The sequence below is a fragment of the Vigna umbellata genome, chromosome 5, assembly GCF_029865625.1.
Source record: "Vigna umbellata cultivar VRB3 chromosome 5, Vumbellata_1.0, whole genome shotgun sequence".
Taxonomy (NCBI): domain Eukaryota; kingdom Viridiplantae; phylum Streptophyta; class Magnoliopsida; order Fabales; family Fabaceae; genus Vigna; species Vigna umbellata.
In genome coordinates this window covers 32386115-32402621 of record NC_142169.1, presented here as the reverse complement: position 1 = coordinate 32402621, position 16507 = coordinate 32386115, and the positions used below count along the sequence as shown (strand labels likewise).

General features: G+C 32.3%; 2 protein-coding genes and 1 pseudogene across 3 annotated transcripts; 2 read left to right on the top strand and 1 right to left on the bottom strand.

Moving 5' to 3' along the window:
• Positions 1-2067: 2067 nt before the first annotated feature.
• Positions 2068-3104, bottom strand: LOC124822960 (hydrophobic protein LTI6B-like). Its single transcript, XM_047295070.2, has 3 exons — positions 2944-3104; positions 2723-2838; positions 2068-2280 (listed from the first exon to the last, which is right to left on the bottom strand). Exons 1-2 carry the CDS (start codon positions 3031-3033, stop codon positions 2755-2757), a joined length of 174 nt encoding a protein of 57 aa, XP_047151026.1. The 5' UTR covers positions 3034-3104; the 3' UTR covers positions 2068-2280; positions 2723-2754.
• Positions 3105-4432: 1328 nt separating this feature from the next.
• LOC124822967 (pentatricopeptide repeat-containing protein At3g57430, chloroplastic pseudogene) lies at positions 4433-6790 on the top strand (annotated as a pseudogene).
• Positions 6791-9213: 2423 nt separating this feature from the next.
• Positions 9214-12957, top strand: LOC124822966 (transcription factor PIF3-like). Of its 2 annotated transcripts, none has more exons than XM_088114755.1 (6): positions 9214-9997; positions 10099-11158; positions 11253-11384; positions 11482-11547; positions 12007-12072; positions 12166-12957. In XM_088114755.1, exons 1-6 carry the CDS (start codon positions 9960-9962, stop codon positions 12667-12669), a joined length of 1866 nt encoding a protein of 621 aa, XP_087970881.1. In that variant the 5' UTR covers positions 9214-9959; the 3' UTR covers positions 12670-12957. The 2 variants fall into 2 exon arrangements, with proteins under 2 accessions (XP_087970881.1, XP_047151031.1); XM_047295075.2 differs by having other exon boundaries at positions 9945-9997; positions 11253-11354.
• Positions 12958-16507: the final 3550 nt, after the last annotated feature.

The window sequence follows — 16507 nt, the reverse complement described above, 5'->3', positions numbered from 1 at the left end:
ATTGATTAATAATTGCATGGTTTGAGAAGTTTCAATGATAAATTGTTTACCCACAACAACATGATATGTTTGAGGAATTTTATTTTATTTCCTTAATATTTTTATTTAGAGTAAATATAGATACTTAAAAACCTATAGTATATTTATCTAATAATATATTAAAAAGAAAGCTTTAATCAGGTCGAATCTTGTGTCCTTGTGTAATGTTGTTGATTAATTTATAAGCGTAGTCTGTCTGCTACATCCTTGGGATTATTTGAAAAATTGTGAGAAAAACGACAACTAATGATTTGAATACAGTGTACTTGAAGTGTTAATGTTTATTATATCATTAATGACATGTTTATGTGACCCCATTTTGAAGAACCTTTATTCTCATATCTCACCTGCCAGATTCGTCAAAATGATACCTTCACTTCTTCAAGATTTCTTAAAGATACACTTTATTATTAAAAATAAATAGAGAGAATTTTAAGTATAAGTTTTTTTTTTTTGTCAATAAACATTATCTGTACAAAATTTTGACGTTAATAAGTAATAAGTAAAGACTGATTTACGCTTCCAGAATGCGACGTTTATTAAAATATTACTAATGTTTTCGGTAATGGTTTTGTCCTTTAAAAGCTTTTCTAAAACAGTAAAATAAATATATAGAAAATTTAATTTTACATGAACAAAATTTAACTCAGAAAAATCGTTTTTACTTAAGAAACTTATACAAACAATGGTTTCGACTCAATTGAATCAATAATAAATACAATGTTAATCACTAGAGGTTTTAGTGCATTACATCAAAATAATTGATTATGTTGTTTTTATTACAGAATCAGGAAATTGACGAATTGGTTGGTTGCATGGATATTCTGTTCAACATTCTTTGACGAACATTTTATAAAATTTATTTCTAACAAAGAGAAAACTTCAACATTTTCCTTTTAATTTATAAATTTTATCACATTTTTTAAAAACTAAATTCATATTGAAAAAATTATAATTATTACAAAAATATATTAATCTTTTAAACTTTTGTTAACAAATCAGTTTTCAGAAGGCAACGCTATTGAATCAATCATAAACAAGCTAGTTTTAAAAAAAAATCAAACCTTTATTAAATATAAAACTGTAAAACTAATTTAATGGTCGAGAGTAAAATTTTTCACAAGATTCAAATTTCAATAGAACTTTTAAAAATTACTTTAATGTCTAAATTCTTTATATGATTAAGAAGTATATATACGTACTTATAAGGATCAATGAAAAACTTTTGCTTTGATAAAGTAATTGAAGTTTAAATGTGTTACGCAATCACCAAATATGATTCCAATACAATACAAAGCAGGTGTCTCGTGGAGAGTTATAATGTTATTATTAATACAGAAAAGTGATAAAAGAATATAATGTCACTTACTGCTCTCTTTGAAACGAAACCTACAAAATATCATATTCTTAAGTGACAAATTGATAATTTCTATGCAGAAGATACACCATGAATCACGTTTTCTATGAGAATAACAGAGTAATTAAGCTTCCTAACTCCCTCTTTTAATTTAATACCCTTTATAAGCATAGTTTAATTATTTTTTTGGTTTTTATTTTATTCTTTATAATGCAAAACTATTATAATTTATATTGGTAATGACTTATATAATCGTGATATATATTTTAAAATATTTTGTACTTTGTCTTTTTCAAAACATTATCAACCACTCCAATAATATATAAGACCCTTTTACTAGCAGTTTGCGTACATTATATGCATAGCCAGTTTAAATCGAATGTAAGTTTTTGCAGAAATCCATTTTTCACGATCCAGCTAATCCATCTCTTAATCCTATTGATTAAGCCATGCTTTCACCAAGATAAACATAAGAAAGCAGTTTCATTGCTTGACGAAAATGAATAAATGAAAAAAGGATTATAAAAAGATAATAACTTAGTTTTATTGATTTAAAAATTAAATAAGAAAAAAAAATCGATTAATGTTTGTCATAGTAATTTCAATCTAACACATCTCTTTTAAATACGAAGAAAATTTAGAGAATACATTAATATATACGAAAGAAGAGGAAGAAGATAACTATTACGAATTGAATTTGATAAGCATGCGTTAAAATTAGAGGACAAAAGGTCCATATTTGGTTCCACATAAGGAAATAACAGTAATGAAAAAACACAACACGGAAACGGAATATCGACACTGATAAACCGAAAACGAAAGCATCACGTGAGTCCACCGAAGATCAAATGATGACGCTCCTCTGAAACTCAATCACTGTCCACCTGCCCACAAAAAACCATTGATTTCAGTTTCTGAGTAGAACAAGGACCACCTCCATCACCAAAATCTAAGAAACGGCACCTCCTCTTTCTTATTATTTCTCCACAAAATTTAACAAAACAAAATGTAATTAAGGCAAAGCAAAGTAAGTGCTACGCTACTACCTAACCACAATTATTCTGCCAGAAAACACCTTCAAATAATCAATTTCAGAAATGGTTATCCTGTTCATGAGATTTTCTTTCCACGCGTTCTATTAAAACGTGAATTTCATTTCTTGGCTGGTTAAATCGCTCTCGAGAGTAAAAAAGAATACATAATAATAATGATTTAGAAACAGAGAGTTGAGCTCATCTGGTATATGCATGGCAGAGTACTGCATAGTTTTACAGATAGTCATACAAGTTGTAAAGAAAAATAGAGGAAGAAGAGGGAAAAGGTTACTTAGAAAAGGTGGATGATGAATATGACGAGTTTCACTTGGTGATGGCATAGACAGCATAGATAATTCCAGGAATGTAGCCGAGAATGGTGAGCAGCAAACAGATCCAGAACTCTAACTGTATATGGAATTTACAAAGCAGAAAGCAATAAAATTAGGTATTAAAAGAAGAAGCAAGAAACGAATAGAAAGAAGAAAAGAGAAAAACAGAGAGTGCATATACCTTGCAGCCATACTTGAGAAAAACTCCAAGAGGAGGGAGGATGATGGAAATGAGGATATCGAAGCAGGTAGCTGTGCTGCCATCGGCCATTTTCTTTTTTTGCTTCCTTCTTCTTTCACAAGGATGATGACCACGACTTCCATGGTGTAGGTGGTGATGTTATTTATACTACAGGAAACACGTTTTAACAACACTTTATTTTCACCACTTCGCATTACATGCAATTTCTTTACTCATCTACAGTTAATTATTACGCGTTTTCAAACGAGTTATTACATAATAAATGCTTATACACGTTATTTATTATATGCATTTATTCTTCTAAGAAAAATATATTATATAATGTTTTTATCACTTGATGTTTTTTTCCCTAATAATGATACTGGAATATTTCAAAGCTATAATATAACCCACAGAAATTTAAACTTCAAAAATGATTTGTGATCACTCATAATAAGAAAAAAACAAACTATGCTCATCAATATAAAATGATTTTACTTTGTCACTTAACAATGATTTTTTGTAATAATTATTTTAAACTGGAAGACTGGCGTATCATTCTTTTTATATACTGTAAAATTGTTTTGCACTGGTATCACTAAACTCAAAATAAGTATATATATACACATTTTAGTTTTATAATAGTGATCTTCCTAGATTTTGCAAAATAGTTTATTGTGTTTTTCTAAATTTAATTCAAATTAATAAACATATCGAAGTTTGAAACTTTATATAACTCATTCAGAGAGATATTATGAGTTAGACATGTATGGACACAGTGATAAACAAATATTTACATATCGAAAGTTAGGACCGCACTGTCATAGTTAAAGTTAGCGAGTTGAATCTGAGAAAGACTTTTATTTTATTTTTTCAAATTAGTGGTAGAAAAATATTGATATATACTGAGGAAAAAAATATGTCAAATGAGAAAAGAAATTACTATATTAATATTTATATAAAGCAAAAGGTGATTTACCAAAAATACATATCCAAATCTTAAATAAAGCATATTGTATTCATGATAAATAAAGATAATCACTCTTTTTTATATATACTAGTACAAAACGAATTTTTATACAGAATATAATTCATCCAATAATCTAATAAATAAGTATAATACTTTCTATACAAATTGAATCTACAACCAGTATAAAAGTAAAGTAGTAGCAATCTGATAATTAAGTAGAATGTCGTGGCATTCCAGTAATTTAACTTTTATAAATTAATTATCAATATAATTTTTTAATACAATCAATAAATTAAAAATAATGACGAGTATGATTTTTAAAGTAACTAAAAACACTTATCATTCACCATTACCAAAACATGACAAAGATTCCCACTTCCTAAAACTATTATTACATGGGTAGTTTTGATATTTTCAAAGATGGGGTGCAGGAAGAAATTGATTTAAGAGTAGTTTGATTTTGAAGGCCTGGCCCAATTTTTTCATTGCATTTGGGTCTCGTTAGCTTCGCAAAACAAGAGTGAGTAACGTTCTATGTGTGATGATTATTATGAAACTTGCTTCGCTGATAAGAAGCAGCAGCAACCAGAATGGTGTTCCAAACTTGCACTGGTTCTCCTCAGTTCCCGACATCAAACTTCACCTGGACAAGGCCGCAAAACTGAAGAACCTTAAACACGCGACGCAAATCCACTCGCAAATTGTAACGACCAATCAGGCGTCCCTCGGCAACATCAACAGCCTCCTCGTGGTGTACGCAAAATGCGGTTCCATCAAGCACGCGGTCCTCTTGTTCGGCACAAGCCCTGGCGCCTCAACCAGCGTGGTCACGTGGACCACACTCATAACCCAACTCTCCCATTTCAACAAACCCTTCCAAGCCCTCACTTCTTTTAACCTGATGCGAACCACCGGCATATACCCCAATCAGTTCACCTTCTCAGCCATCTTACCCGCCTGCGCTCACGCCACGCTCCTTTCACAGGGCCAACAAATCCACGCCTTGCTTCTCAAACACGCCTTCCACACCGACACTTTTGTTGCCACCGCTTTGCTCCATATGTACGCCTCGTGTGGCTCCATGTCCTTGGCGGAGAATGTGTTCGACCAAATGCCCCACCGAAATCTCGTTTCCTGGAACTCCATGATTGTGGGGTTTCTTAAAAACAAAATGTACGGTCGTGCCATTGGGTTTTTTAGAGAGGTTCTTTCTCTTGAACCCGACCAAGTTAGTTTCTCCAGCGTGTTGAGTGCTTGTGCTGGGTTGGTTGAGCTTGGGTTTGGGAAACAAGTTCATGGGAGCATTGTTAAGCGTGGTTTGGTGGGGTTGGTTTACGTGAAGAACTCGCTGGTAGACATGTATTTCAAATGCGGTTTGTTTGAGGATGCAACTAAGCTGTTCTGTGGTGGTGGAGACAGAGATGTTGTGACGTGGAATGTAATGATCACGGGATGTGTTCATAGCCAAAACTTCGAACAAGCTTGCACCTTTTTCCAGGCTATGATAAGGGAAGGCGTGGAACCGGACGAGGCTTCGTACTCATCTCTCCTTCACGCTTCTGCAAGTATTGCTGCACTGGCACAAGGCAGCTTGATCCATTGTCATGTATTAAAAACCGGGCGTATGAAAAATGCGTGTGTTTCGAGTTCTTTGGTAACCATGTACGGCAAGTGTGGAAGTCTGTTTGATGCCTACGGTGTTTTTGGAGAAACTAAGGATTGCAATGTGGTTTGTTGGACTGCTATGATAACAGTTTGCCATCAACATGGTTGCGCAAATGAGGCAATTGAATTGTTTGAAGAGATGCTCAAGGAGGGGATTGTGCCAGAATACATAACTTTTGTTTCCGTGTTGTCGGCTTGCAGCCATACAGGGAAGGTTGATGATGGTTTTAAGTACTTCAATTCCATGGCTAATGTTCATAACATTGAACCGGGGCTTGAGCATTATGCTTGCATGGTTGACTTGCTTGGTCGCGTTGGTCGTTTGGAGGAAGCATGGAGGTTCATTGAATTGATGCCGATCGAGCCTGATTCGTCCGTTTGGGGGGCTTTTCTTGGGGCATGCGGAAAGCATGGCAATGTTGAAATGGGAAGAGAGGTTGCAGAGAGGCTTTTCAAGTTGGAACCGGATAATCCAGGAAACTACGCGCTGCTTGCGAATATCTATACTCGACATGGGATGTTGGATGAAGCTGATGAAGTCAGAAGATTGATGGGGGTCAGTGGGGTGAGGAAAGAGACTGGGTGTAGCTGGATTGATGTTAAGAACAGAACCTTTGTGTTCAATGTGAATGATAGGTCTCATTCAAGGACACGAGAGATTTATGAAATGTTGCAGAAGTTGAAGGAATTGATGAAGAGGAGAGGGTATGTGGCGGAGACCCAGTTTGCAACTAACAGCGTGGAAGGTTCTGAAGAGCAGAGTTTGTGGTGTCACAGTGAGAAATTAGCTCTTGCATTTGGACTTCTGGTCCTCCCACCTGGATCTCCGGTAAGGATAAAGAAGAATTTGAGGACCTGTGGCGATTGTCATACTGTTATGAAGTTTGCTTCAGAGATTTTTCAGAGAGAAATTATTGTGAGAGATATCAATAGGTTTCATCGATTCACAAATGGATCGTGCTCATGTGGGGATTATTGGTGATTGAATTTAAAGCACATGCAACAAAATGAACACGAGTCATGACTACCTAAGAACAAGAAAAAACTAAGATTGATTTACACATGCTTAAACAGTTTATACAATCCGATCAAGGACTGATTTATTTTTGTAATTTTTTTTTTTCTTAACATGTGCTACACCAATACTTTTTTAGTTTCTTATGTATATTAATTTTCTGTATAAATTTAAGAAAAATACCTAACCTATTTATATTCTCAAATTGTACAAAGTTTAAACTCCCAGTTCTCAACTTGTTTAAAAAATTTCCACAAATAAAAAATTTAGAGTTCAAAACACAATACAATTTTCTTGATACGTATGTAACAAGAGAAAATATATTTTGACAGAGTTGTACATTCATTTCACACATTATTTCCACTTCTTATTATAAAAAGGAAAATGATTTTTTGACACTCCTAAATTTTTTATATTTATTTGACATTATCCTTATTTATTTTTTCTCTCTTTTTTTTTTTAAAAAAAATACAGAACTTTATACTTTTTAAACTATTTTACCGTTGTATTCTGTGTTAAATGAATGTAAAAGTGTGTCATAGTATTATTTTACTTAATTAAAATTTTGAGCTTTATAAAAATTATAATAAATGGCATATGCTTCAAAGACATTATTGCTAACAACATGATTTTGCTTTTCTGTGGAAGTGTTCACAAGTATGTATCAAAATAAAGATCCTCCTTTATTATTTTTTGCAGTTGAGACCTTAATAGGAATAACACAGTTCGAGTGCAGAGATTGAAGAAGAAATCGAAAAATTATTACAACAATATATTGGTAGATACCGTTTTTCTGTCTCAAGTGTGAAGGGTCCCTTGCCTTATTGGTATTAATTAAGAAATGCGACATAAAGTTTTATGTATGATACACGAGGAGCGCAATTGATTGTTCGCACCTTTTTCGTACATAAATTAAATGGCGGATACATGTATTTGGCTAAATTATTCTACTTTTAAGTATATTTTTTCATTTTAAAATAATTTCAGTAAAAAAAAGTATTAATTAAAAGTTTCTCGCACCAAAATCGCATATACAAATAAATATAGAAAAGGGCACGACGATCCAAGTTTTACAGGACATCAATAAATACCGTAAAAAATAAACAATACATGAAAATAAAATTTGAAAACTCATAAAAAAATGATAATATTACCATCGTATACTGCACCTTTGGGACTAAATATTTAATTCGTTAAAAAGACACACTTTTTATTTATTTAATTTCAATTCCCATTTTTAAATCAGCATATTACCATTAAAAAAATTGGTGTCCAACGTCTCATATCATCTCCTGACGTGGCATGTGCTCCACAAATTATAGGATGGACCACTAGTACTACTAAATCGCTTTCTCTGTTTTCTCCAGATACCTTTTTTTAACTCCCCAACAAAGGGCCTCAAAAAATAAAATATAATAAATAGATTGAGACATTCAAATTGTGGTAAGTTCATTTTGGAAGGAAAATAAGCTCTTTTTTTAAAAAAAGTAATTTATTTTCTAAAAACATGAATTATTTTATGTTTGGTTAGAGTTATAAAATACAATCGCTAAAGTGTTTGAGTATAATAGTTGTAAGCATGCCATACAACAAATGTCAATACAAAAATTAAGTCTCCAAGTTTAAATAGAAATATCTCAAACCATCAGAGTTATGGTTTAATTTGACTCAACATACAAGTGTTCTCATATTTACAAAATTAAAAAAATATTTTTTTGTGTGAATATTTACAATATATAAATATTTTAATTAGTCATCAACCACGTACCCTTCAAAGAATATATACAGTGATAAAGTAGCAAATAGATGAACGCAACCACCATACAGATGTCCAATTAATTTACTACACGAATCAAGCATATTAGGTTGTGTTGTAACTATATAAGAAAAAAAAAATGTAAAAATGGAAGAGGACGTGACTCACCATGCATCGTTCTTTTCGTTTTATTCCATTCAAGCAAAAATCACGCTCAACACCCAATTACTTTAGTTTTTCCTCAATTTCCATTCTTTAAACTATTAAATCTATAACCATATATTTTTATTTTTAATTATATTTTAAATAAGTTAATATCTTGTCTTTACAACACAATGATAAAGGGAAAAATGAATATAAATTATTTATCTATTAAAAAAATTAACAGTTCCACAATATAATAATATTTTTTGTTATCTTATGAAAAAACTATACTTTATATTACTTCCTTAACATTATTTCTATTAATCAATACAACAAAATCATAATACATATTAAAATAAGAAATCAGAAGAAAAAAAAAACTATTCATATGGTCATATGTTCTCGCTCAGTGATCATCAATCACATACGGCCTTGTGGCAACCAAGGTAGCCGTCTGATCTGAGTGAGTCAGTGGTGAGCGTTACTTGAAGGTAACCGTTGGATTTTGTTTGAGATTGATTGCACAAAATTAAGGGTCCCACACAACCTTAACCACTGGAATCCCATAGTTAAGAAAGAAAGAAACAAAATTACATGGAGATTTTTTTTTTTCTGATATGCATTTAAAATCTCAGTAAAAATAAAATTAAAATATAAAATAAAAAATTACGTAGGTATTAGATGGTAATATAAATTTGAAGAGAGTAAAACATATCACAACCCAAAAGGAAAACTCCAGAATCTATTCCTTTTTCTGTCTGGTGGTACATGTTACATGGTATGCGACATGTGTCTTCGATTCTCAATGCTTTCATCTGCAATTTCCTCAGGCGTTCTGGGTTCCTTCCTATTCTGGAAACTTCTATTAACTGCAAAGGTAGAACTGTTAATGCATAATCATCATCGCTCAAACGCTATTTATTGCATTAAGCAAATTTTGTGGGTCGAAAAATTTTGTTTCTTTTTAAGATACCCTCTTAAGGTTTTACTCCCTGATTTTTCCTTTATTTCAACTCTCAACATTGGACAACTACAAGACCAAATCATTTTGAAGTCTTGAGTTCATTCTTGACTTGGCAAGGTTAATTTGTTTATGATATACGGTTATTTAAGAATTGGTTTGACCCCGATGTTTCTGGCATTAATTTATTTAGCTATGTTGCAGTACTTTCCTTTCTAATATGGAAAAAAAGAAAGATTTTATGTTCCGCAAATAATTATTTATTACTGTTACTTTCTTATCTTTCCCCTTCTGTATTCAAATCAAACACTGTGGTGGGGCTAGCGTCAGGATTCCGTCTGTGGGCTCTGAAAGGTGGTTCGCACTTCACAGTTAGCACTATGCTTTTGTCGGATGCAACAACAATAATGGCTAATTTTATTATAAGAGTGCTTCTTTACATGAGTTCATCATGCCTCTGCATGAGTTATACCGTGTGAATTAAGGAGACTTGATCCCAAAAGAGATGAACAACAACACTTGTGCAGCTGATCAATCTTATACGTAAGTTCAATATCATGTTTTTGTTAATCCCGTTTTGTTTGATCTTTGTTGTGTTTCTGTGACTTGCTTCCTCATTTGTTTTAATCCTACCTTTGTGGCAGATCCAACAATGATTTGTTTGAGCTGGTTTGGGAAAAGGGCCAGATTTCAATGCAGGGTCAATCATTTAGAGCTCGAAAGAGCCCAAATTGTAGAACTTTGCCATCTCATTGCTTACCATCTCGCACTCCTCTAGGAGGATATGCTAAGGATAATAATACTACCATCACAAGGATGGGGAAGTGTGGCAGTTTAGGACCTGAATTGAATGAAATCAAAAGGGTATTCCCTTCGGGTGAAGTGTATTTTGGTGAAGAAGAAGAAGATGAAGACATGGTGATGCCTTGGTTGAATTATGGAATGGATGACTCTTTGCAACATGGATATAGTTCTGAGTTTTTCAATGAACTATGCGGGGTCACCATGAATGAGCCGTCAGCATCAAATGGTTTTTCTTTGTTAGACAGAAGAAATAGTTGTAGTAAGGTATTTAGGGACACTCATAAAAACACTCCATTTGCATCTGTTAGATCCAAGATAGTGGATATAGCTGAAAATAATACAAATAATGTTCCATCTCCCTCAACTGGTTTTTCTGGCTTAAAGATGGAGAAGCAAGGCTCGGTTGCGTGTAGCAATAGTTCCACCATGATGAATTTTTCCCACTTTGCAAAGCCTGTTGCTATTGTCAAAGCTAACCTTGAGAACATTGGTTTGGCATCAAGATCAGGAAGTGTGGGAATAAAGATAAAAGGTGTTGCTGCAACTGTTGCGACAAATCCTGCTCAATCAACAAAAGTTGAATTATTCGGAGAGTGTTCAAAAAAAGCAGGCACACAAAGTCATCAGGTTACGGAGCCAAAACCTCTTGAGCAGGATGGTGCCGTTTCAACAAAGTGTGATCCTTCTTGCAAAGATGTCTGCAGGATTGATGACACTTCAAACCTAGTCGTTGGAGAAAGTGTGAACAAAGGAAAGGAAGCTGTTGAAAAAAATGTAGAGCCATCTGTAGTCTCCTCCTCTGTTTGCTCTGGCAATGGTGCAGAAAGGGGTTCTAAGGATCCAAATCAAAATTTGAAGAGAAAAAGTATAGACACCGACGACTTTGAGAGCCAAAGTGAAGTTAGTTTCTTAGAATTACGATGTTTGTTATGTTAGTATTACTTTGTTATTTGTTTTATGGTGTTCTACTATAGTAACTTTCTTTTCATTTAAGGATGTTGAAGAAGAATCAGTTGGTGTAGAAAAGGAGGTTCCTGCACCACAAATTGGAGCCAAGAGACACCGTTCAGCTGAAGTGCATAATCTATCTGAAAGGGTGTGCAAGACTATTTACTGTTTGTGTTCAGTTAATTAATTTCTTACCAATGTTCCTTATTAAGTGTTTGTTAATTATATTGTTTCTGATGTATATGATAATAAAACTTTGGGCCTTGTTTATGCAGAGAAGAAGAGACAGGATCAATGAGAAGATGCGTGCATTACAAGAACTAGTACCAAATTGCAATAAGGTTGAACTTAACTTTCTCATTTTTGCTTGATACACATAGGAAAGCTTTTTGACACTATACTATGTTTTATCTATCACCATGGATTTTAGCTTTAATTGGATGTGTCATTGTTTGTTTTATTTGATGGAATGGACAATGTTATTATCAAAGCATTGGAGCTTCTTGAAGAGCTATTAAAAAACATAACCTTGAAAGCAAATTTTAAGACAGCCACTATTTTAAGACATATATCTTATGTATCTTGATATTTCCACAATAATTTCAACTGGGTCATTTTGTCTAAAAATAGTTGCTTTGTGTTAATATTGATGATTTGTTGCACATCGTTGAAGTAACTAAGCCTTTTGACTTATAGAAAACCTTTTGATGATTTGTTTTAAACATCACAAAGTTAAGTAAGTTCTTATTTTATACTCGATATCTTGTTTATCATGATTTTTCTGATTTCATGTGTATTAGGCGGATAAAGCTTCGATGTTGGATGAGGCGATAGAGTATCTCAAAACACTTCAACTCCAACTTCAAGTACCCTTTCTTCCATCAATCCTTTGAATTTTAATTGATGAAATCATGTATGATTCATTGAAAGTTTCGATTGTTTCGTATGTTTTTACATAGGTAATGTCAATGGGAACTGGTTTATACATGCCTGCTATGATGTTACCTCCGGGAATACAACACATGCACGCAGCACATATGGGTCCTTTTTCTCCTATAGGTGTTGGCATGCAAATGAGGTTAAGAGTGGGTTGTGGCATGGGCATGATTGATGGCAATGATGAGACTTCTGGATTTCCAATGGCTCATGTGGCCCAAATGCAAGGAGCAAAACTTCCCATTGCACATGCACCTGGTTCCACTGCTTTACATGGAATGCCAAATGGCCAAGTGTTTGGGGTTCTTAGTCAGGGTCACCACATGCCAATGCCACATGCTCCCATATTTTCATTTCCAGGGGAATCCTTTATGGAACCATCAACTTTAGGACTAAATGCCTGTGGAACAGCACTTACGGAAAATGTTGGTTCGGTTTCAGCCTGTAACTTAAAGGATCCAATGCCACATGTGAACTCACAAGATGCACAAAACACTAACATACCAGATGTCAACACAAGATTGTAATATTGTATTTTTTTATCAGCAATTATATATATATATATATATATATATATATATATATATATATATATATAAATTAGTAGAATACTATGGGTGCTCCAACCCATATATATAAAAAATACATACATTAAACAGTACTACAAAACGCCTAATGGAATCTCATTATACCCTTTCAAAATAGTATTATATAGTCTTAAAACTTAGAAGCTGCCTATGTACGTAAGTTACTAAAACAGAGCAGTTACAGTGTCATACAGAGCATTCATAGTTACATCAAGGCTTAATACCCTATTTTGTCCCCAGTTTCGCTCAAAAATGTCAAATTAGTCCATCCTTTAAAAAATGTGTCAATTACGTTCTCGCTTAATAAAATTTGCATCAATAAAATCCCTTCCGTTAAATCCGTACAAAAGGCGTTAATTATTTTTCTCTCTTATTAAGTAACGCCGTTTGTACGGATTTAACGGAAGGGATTTCATTGATGCAAATTTTATTAAGTGAGGACGTAATTGACGCATTTTTTAAAGGATGGACTAATTTGACATTTTCGAGCGAAACTGGGGACAAAATAGGGTATTAAACCTTACATCAAAAACTAAAGTTACATTTGTGTGCTTCATGTAGATCAATCTATTGTATTTGTCATAATTGTTTATAAATTTTTCTCTTCCAATTGTTGCTTCCCTTATGTTCCTTGAAAGGAGCATGTTGTTGCGTGACTATATTTTTTTATTATCTATATGTTATTGCTGGACCATTCATGTTGCATTTCATATTGTTAAATCTGTTTAGGCCATTCTCATCTTGAATTTCCGGCAAAATGACAAACATAACTTCAAACTAAAAGTCTGGTCAGGTTAAAATGCAGAAAAAAGAGATTTACTTCCAATTTCTGGCTTATTGATGGAAAATTGAGGTTATATTTTTATGTGATAGATTGAATGCACTTGGACAAAGAATCCAATTAAAATAAGAAAAAATAATATTATTAATTTTATGTTTTATCCAAACTCAAACATTTAGTTGTGTCAAAATAAATATCTGATTTGCATTTATTTTCCTTTTTCCCTAAACACTATTATTCATATGATTCTGTATATTCTTTATAATTGCAATTCACACACTCTTCCATAACTTATTTTCTTTGCTATTAAGTGTCAAAAAATCAGAAAGATAAAAGTAGTTTTTTAGTTGATTATGATTTATTGTTCTCCTTTATACCAATACACAAGTGAGAAATAAATGTGTATTAGTCTCTTTTTTTAATCCACACAATATACATTATTTAATTGTATTCATTTTCTCTTAAGATTTGTCATTTTTCTCCAAGCAAACATTTGTGCTAAGGGAATTATCTTTACACTCCATGACATTTTGTACAAATTAGAGTTTTCTCTAATAAAAATATTTTGCATTTTTTCATATCTAGATTTGATAATATATTATTGTTTGTTTGTTTGTTGTATTAGGTGTACAAATTTATCTACTTAAGGTAATTTTCACTCCAATCATTATTTTCTCCATGTTACTTTCTATTTCTATTCATCATTCTTTCATTTTCCAAACTATTTTATGTCTTTATTCTTAATCATTGAATTCCCATATAGTCTCAGAAACCTAAGACTTAAAGGATTTTTTTTTTTATCCTGGACCCTAAACCTACTTTCTACTCTATATTTTGGTCAAGGTATCTTCATTTTCCCTCCTCTCCGCATACGTCTCTAAAGTCTTTCCACCATGTTGACCTATTTTAATGTTTACTCTTCCCAATGAGGTCTTTCTAAGATATATATTTTGATTCTAGAATTTCTTTCCAAAAGTCATTTTCTTCCTTACCTAGTCTCCATTTTCATTTGGCTAATAAAGCTTTATCGAACAACTCAATGTCTTTTATGCCAATTTCTCCTTCCATTTTTATTTACATAAATCCTTCCATTTTACTGAAGCTATTTTCCTACCTTCTTTTAGTCATTCCCACAAAAAAGTTTTTTGTAATTTCTTGATAGACTTGCACACTCTTTTTCGAACTTTATAAAAGGAGAAATAGTAAAGTGGTAGAGTTGTGATAATAGATTTTATAAGACATTTTTTCTACAAAGGATAAAGTCCTACTATTCATGTGGACAACTTCTTTTGGACTTTATTAATCATTAGCCACCAAAAGACTTGTTTTGTTAGATTATCCCACAGAACTTCCATAATACTACAATTTAGAATATTAAAGAATATTTGTGTTATTTTCTTGTTTATTCTTAAGATTTCAATGTTACTTTTGTGAAAGTTAACCCTAAATCCTGAAGCCATCTCTAAGCATGCTTTTTATTGTCAAAATATTTTGATTATTCACTTCACACAGAAATAAAGTATCATTTGCAAATTATGGTAAAGTTAACCATGCTTTTATTATCTTCTACTTTTATTCCTATATAAACTTGTAATCTAATTGCTTGATTTGTCATTCCAAAAAAACCTTATGACACTATTCAGAACACGAAAGAAGGATCACATTGTCTCAACCCTCTTATTGGATTAGATTTTTTAGTTGTACTACCATTTACTAACATTGAGATAAAGACTGATAATACTGCTTAATTCAACTTATTCACTACCTACAAAATCTTAACCTTTGCATCATATAACAAAGAAAATCTCAACTTATCGAAATATACACCTTTTCGTAATCTATCTTCCTGTTACCCCTACTTTTCTGTTTTTACTTTACCTCATTAGCTATAAGTATGTTGTCAAACAATCCTCTCCCTTTTCTTGGTTAGAATTAAGGTTGGGTATAACAAAGTTAATTTCCATGATAATTTTTTGAGTCATAGACATGTTGATGTTTGTGTCTATTTGTGTTATGCTAGTGTGAAGCAACAAGAGGTGGGTTTGAGCACTCAACTTTTGTACGAAGTTGTGGTGATGCCACTTTATAAATGACATAGGAACTTTTGTAGTATCACTAAATGCACCTGATACATAATACGTTTTTTTTTTGACATTTTACTTACTTATAAAGTATGGAATGTTATAGTAGAATAACTTAATCATTCACTTTTACTTGTAGTTGCGGACTATGATTTGTGGTGCTTTGATTATGCCAAATAAATTCCTGCTCCCTATCAAATTTATTGGTGCACCCCATAAAAAGCGTGTTCCGGAAAATGAATTCCGGAATGATAGAGTGTAGGGATATAATGTAAAGGCCTAAATTCTATTGCTTTTGAAGTCTGCAAGTTCGATATATAGAATTTCAAAGAGAATGCTGAAGAGTTTTAGGTTTGCTCATCAGAGTTATTATTGTGTCTGCCTTTTTTTTTGGAACTATTTTATTAGACTAATTAAGCAAATATATGGATACAAAACTTTTTTCTGAAAATTCATTTTAGAGTTTTACTCAATCAAAATTATGATTTTTTTTTATATAATTAATAATATGTGTATATTCTAAGCGATGTTAGCATGATAGAGTAACCAAGAAAGTAGTGCCCTGCATACTTAAAATAAGACGTGTTTTTTGGGCCAGTGTGGTAACAAAGGTTAGGATATTAGGGAAAATAAATTCTTTTATTGCTAAGTTTTGAGACTCTTTAATTTAATGTGTAAATAGAATAAGTTCAAGTAAATTATGTGATAAGAAGATTATCATAAATTTGCGAACTATTTTGACATAATCAAACAATTCATTTTGAACTTTAATATGGTCAAATCAATTCAATTTCAATTTAGGTCAATTTGTTGACTTTTTAATTCAAATTAATTCAACTGAGTTTTCAGTCTACTACCGGTGGAGTGGCAATGAAGTAAAAATAAATAAAATTTCAATTTTTTTAATAATTTAATA

Excerpts from the sequence above, each read along its gene's own strand:
- LOC124822960 (XM_047295070.2), bottom strand. The coding sequence starts at position 3,033 with ATGGCCGATGGCAGCACAGCTACCTGCTTCGATATCCTCATTTCCATC. Across the intron at positions 2,839-2,943 it reads TTCTCAAGTATGGCTGCAAG|TTAGAGTTCTGGATCTGTTT; the intron begins GTATATGCACTC and ends TTCCATATACAG.
- LOC124822966 (XM_088114755.1), top strand. The coding sequence starts at position 9,960 with ATGAACAACAACACTTGTGCAGCTGATCAATCTTATAC. Across the intron at positions 11,548-12,006 it reads TAGTACCAAATTGCAATAAG|GCGGATAAAGCTTCGATGTT; the intron begins GTTGAACTTAAC and ends CATGTGTATTAG. Across the intron at positions 12,073-12,165 it reads CACTTCAACTCCAACTTCAA|GTAATGTCAATGGGAACTGG; the intron begins GTACCCTTTCTT and ends GTTTTTACATAG.